Below are 4,987 nucleotides of genomic sequence, written 5' to 3'. Positions count from 1 at the left end.
CCCCGGGAGTGTGGGGGGAAAACAACCCCTGCCCTGGGCAAGGAGACCCCCTTCCAACACAGAACCCACCCACTGCTGGGAACAGCAGCAATTCCCTGCTTCAGGAATTCCCTGCTTTAGGAATTCCCTGCTTTAGGAATTCCCTGCTTCCTCACAGGGAATCATTCTAATTCTTAATAATTCCTCTTATTATTTCACAGAGCTCATCTTCCCCCTTCTCCCCTCTGGGTCACCAGACACGGAGCTGCATCTCCATCCACCCCCAGGAAAGCACAGAAATGCTTTTAAAACACAGGAATTCCCAACAACTGGCACAAAGAGTCGTTCCCAGCATCCCACGGGATGACTGACGGGAGCTCTCGGCCAATATTTGACTTTCCAGGTGAGATTAGATTGAGCTTTTCCCTGAATATACACACAAAGTGTGCAGTGCAAGGCACTTCTGTCACGTCCAGCAGGCTGGAGGCTGCTCTCTTTTGGAGATTATCACCTTATTATCCAGTGGAATTTGGAACTCCCCAGTGAATCTCCTGGAAAAGGACACGGGGAAAGGTGAGTTTCTCTCCATAATTATTTTCTATTGGAAGAGTAGAGAAATTTTTGTTCTGAATCAAAGCAAAAGCAGAGATTTTACAGATTTTTACAGACACAGGCAAGTTTCTGTCAGTAATTCTTTATTTTCTCTTGAAAAAGCAGAGCAATTTTTGTTCTGAATCAAAGCAAAAGCAGAGAGATTTTACAGAGAGAAAAGTTTCAAGGTAGTTTGTATTTATATTTGCTTATAATTTCATTAATTGCCTTTATCCTCTATGCCTGAGCATGTGTGAGAGTATAATATCAGTATAATCTGAATTCATATAATTCAGTATAATCTGCATGTGGACCTTCATCCTTCTGTGTGTGCACACAAGACTGGGCCAAAAATCCAAGGAATTCCCGAATTCCAGTTTGAAAGATCCCCCAAATTTCTTATGAATGCTGAAAATCCACCCCCTCTTGCCCCAGGCTGCAGCAAACTCCTCGTGGCTGGAGGATTGACCTGAGATCAAGTGGCTCTTTTTGGGAGCTTTCCACAGCTTGGAGGGCTTGGTTGGCCTGAGGAATTGAAGGAATTCACTTCCCTGTGTCCATAGGGATGAGGATCAGCCTCGCCCTGGGTGGGAAGGTCCCATCCCTCCCTGAGAAACCCCGGGAAGTGGCTGGAGTGGAACCTGCCAGCCCTTAGAGGACCTGACATCTGCTTTGGCTTCTCCTCAGGAGAAATCCTTCTGCTCTTGGTGTCTCCCCTCTGTAGGGAAGGGACTGTCCCTCAACCCCACTGAGGTGGCTCGGGGGGCCCAAACTCCCTGGCCCTCAGCAAAGCTTCCCAGAGAGCAAAGAGACCTCTTGAGGCCACCTGGATGATCCCAGGGCTGGAGCAGCTCTGCTGGGAGGAAAGGCTGGGAGAGCTGGGATTGTTCAGCCTGGAGAGGAGAAGCTTTGGGGTGACCTGATTGTGGCCTTGCAGGGCCTGAAGGAGCTCCAGGAAAGATGGAGAGAGACTATTTCCAAGGGCTGGAGGGACAGGACAAGGGGGAATGGCTTCCCACTGCCAGAGGGGAGGGAGAGATGGGATATTGGGAATTCTTCCCTGTGACTGTGGTGAGGGGCTGGGATAGAATTCCCAGAGAAGCTGTGGCTGCCCCTGGATCCCTGGAAGTGTCCCAGGCCAGGTTGGAGCAACCTGGGATATTGGAAGGTGTTGGGGTTGGAACAAGATGGTCTTTAAGGTCCCTTCCAACCCAAACCATTCCATGATTCCATGATTAACAATTTTAACATGTTGATCAAACCATTTATCAGGACAGCAGTGCCAACCCCCAGCCCTGGCTTTACTTTCCTGCTGTTGCAGAGCTGTTGNACAAGGGGGAATGGCTTCCCACTGCCAGAGGGCAGGGATAGATGGGATATTGGGAAGGAATTCCTGGTTGGGAGGGTGGGGAGGCCCTGGCACAGAGAGGTTGTGATGCCCCTCCCTGGAAGTGTCCAAGGCCAGGTTGAAGCAACCTGGGCTGGTGGAAGGTGTTGGGGTTGGAACTGGATGATATTCAAGGTCCCTCCCAATCCCAACCATTCCATGACTCTGAGTAAGACCCCACTGGGTCTCTGAACACACTGAACCCCTGTCATGGTTTGAGACCCCCAAAAATCCAATTTCCGAGTCCAAGCCCCCCTCCCACAACTCACCCCAGTGTGAGAGGGGTTTTCCAGACACAACACAAGACTCAATATGGGGGGGGGGAAGGGAATTATATTACAATAATTACACAAATAAATATTATAATACATTATATATACAATCCTAACTATCTCTCCCATGGTAAAGAAATATATTTACATTGGATCAAATCTTTCTCCCTCCAACAACATCCTCATCCTTCTTTTCCAGTCTGGTGTGATATGTTTAAATTTTGCAGGGGTGCTGATTGGGTCACCATCAAGAGATCCCACCCCCTCGGGGGTTATCATTTTTTTTAACTCCAGGGGGAAAAATCCTTTTTTCCCCACCACAAGCCCTCAGACTGGGGATTCTCAGCTGCCTTAAAGTGGCCCTTCCAAGCAGCAGAGGGGGTGTTGGTCATGAATTGCCCTCACACAGACCAAACACGGCAATGAGACCGTTTGATCACCGATATCTGATTCAAATGAGCGTGGTGTTGTCCGCAGCGAGGATGGCCGAGGTGAAGAACCTCACCTGGGCGGTGGAGGACATTTTCAAGGACACCTTTCTCAGCTACATGAACGGCTGGAGGAGGAACATGACGGAGGCGGCGACCAAGCTGCAGGCCCAGGTGGCGGCCGAGAACTTCGACTACGTCATCCTGTACCTGATGGTGATGATCGGGATGTTCTCCTTCATCATCGTGGCCATCCTGGTGAGCACCGTGAAGTCCAAGAGGAGGGAGCACTCCAACGACCCCTATCACCAGTACATCGTGGAGGACTGGGGAGAGAAGTACAAGAACCAGGTGCTGATCCATGAAAATCCGGGAGCGAGGGATAAAACGAGCCCCGAGTCCCCCTGAGCTTCGGGAAACGCCGGCGGGGAGGAAATCAGGGAGTCACACACAGGGAACCCACTGGGATTATGAAAACCTGGGAAACTGTTCATTAAATTAACACACAGGTTGAGGTAAAACAGAGGAAACCAACTCCACTGGTTCCCATCAACCTGACTGGTTCCCAATCCACCTTACTGGTTCCCAACCAACTCTACTGGTTCCCAGTCCACCTTACTGGTTCCCATCGACCTTACTGGTTCCCATCCACCTTACTGGTTCCCAGTCCACTTTACTGGTTCCCAATCCACCTTACTGGTTCCCAATCTACCTTACTGGTTCCCAACCAGTCTTACTGGTTCCAAATCCACTTTACTGGTAACCAACCCACCTTACTGGTTTCCAATCAATCTTACTGGTTGCCATCAACTTTACTGGTTCCCATCAACCTTACTGGTTCCTAACCCACCCTACTGGTTCCCAATCAGTCTTACTGGTTCCCAACCAACCTTACTGGTTCCCAATCAGTCTTACTGGTTCCCAATCCACCTTACTGGTTCCCATCAACCTTACTGGTTCCCAATCCACCTTACTGGTTCCCAATCAGCCTTACTGGTTCCCATCAACCTTACTGGTTCCCAATCCACCTTACTGGTTCCCAATCAGCCTTACTGGTTCCCAATCAGTCTTACTGGTTCCCAATCAGCCTTACTGGTTCCCAATCAATCTTACTGTTTCCCATCCACCTTACTGGTTCCCAGTCAACCTGACTGGTTCCCAATCGACCTTACTGGTTCCCAATCTACCTTACCGGTTCCCAACCAGTCTTACTGGTTCCCAGTCCACCTTACTGGCTCCCAGTCCACCTTACTGGTTCCCACGAGGACCTTGGCACAGCCCCTTGTGAAATTCCCAGGAAAAATGTCTGTTTGTGCTTCGCTCTGAGATTTTCTGTTCTTCGGGACAATAAAACCAAGAGAACGAATAATTTGATGATTTTGGCATCTTTTTTTCCAAATCCAGAAGCAGCTCTGCATGTTCCCACCTCGGAATAGCTGCAAATTAGTGGCCAGAAGTGCTGACTTAGAGCTAAACCGAACGCCTTAAGCCCGGTTTAAAAATAACTCGCAAATATAGAGGAAAATCTCCAATCTCCATTTATTGAGTGAACAATGGGTTAGGATGTGAATGACAGGAGGCAACTTATCCCTCCATGCATTCACTCCAAACCACTTTTTAATTGCTCTGACTCCCATTTCCATGTCATTATTCCTTGGCAGCAAAGGTTGACTCAGGGCCTCCCGACAAGGCTGGTTTGTAGGAAAGCTGCTCAACTAAAAGCCTCATCCAAGAGCACGTCCTGGGCATCTGGGGCAGCTTCCAGAGGTTCATCCCCTGGCTTCAAGCCTGTAGCTGGCCAAGCTGACCCTCCTGCTGCTCCTTGGTTTTCCAGAGGAATCTGGGATGCGTTTGGAGATGACATCTGCTCATAACCAGATGTCTGTCACCACTGAGGGCTCGGTTGAAAACACCCAGATTTCACCTTCTGGCTTTCACACCCCAAATTTCCACACCCAGCCATCAAAGCTGTCCCATTTCTATGCTTCCTGAGGGATTCTCATACTGATTCCTGCTTTCCACTGGCTGGGAAACGGGTTTCCAAGATGCTTTGCCTTCTCTGAGGCTGAAGTATCACAACACTCGGGGGGTAATGAGAAGCAGAAGTGGTGTCACTTCTACCATTAAAACACGTTTCAATTTGTAAGGCTTTGGGTTTAGCTCCTGCCAGACTTAAACCACTTCAATTCACATTTCCAGAGCTGGCTGGCTGTCCTGTGGGCTTGTTTGTTATTGGAAGGTTTTGGCTGGTGCCACGTTTTTGGACAGTTTTTGTTTTGCTCGTGTTAAAAAATAAATGAAAAAAGGGGCTGCTTCTCGTTGGGAAGCTT

At 49.1% G+C, this 4,987-nt stretch overlaps 1 protein-coding gene across 1 annotated transcript; it reads left to right on the top strand.

The window, feature by feature from the left end:
* The first annotated feature begins 2,688 nt into the window (after positions 1-2,688).
* KCNE2 (potassium voltage-gated channel subfamily E regulatory subunit 2) lies at positions 2,689-3,106 on the top strand. The gene has a single exon (XM_008926259.3). The coding sequence runs from the start codon at positions 2,712-2,714 to the stop codon at positions 3,063-3,065; it is 354 nt and encodes a 117-aa protein (XP_008924507.2). The 5' UTR covers positions 2,689-2,711; the 3' UTR covers positions 3,066-3,106.
* The last annotated feature ends 1,881 nt before the right edge of the window (positions 3,107-4,987 follow it).

Source organism: Manacus vitellinus, unplaced genomic scaffold (genome assembly GCF_001715985.3).
Source record: "Manacus vitellinus isolate BGI_N305 unplaced genomic scaffold, ASM171598v3 scaffold_86_pilon, whole genome shotgun sequence".
In the NCBI taxonomy this organism is placed as follows: Eukaryota; Metazoa; Chordata; class Aves; order Passeriformes; family Pipridae; genus Manacus; species Manacus vitellinus.
Note: the sequence above shows the minus strand (reverse complement) of the source record. Positions and strands in the feature narration are given on the sequence as shown.

What these genes read in the sequence shown, in the direction of transcription:
- KCNE2 (XM_008926259.3), top strand. Translation starts at nt 2,712, where the DNA reads ATGGCCGAGGTGAAGAACCTCACCTGGGCGGTGGAGGACATTTTCAAG.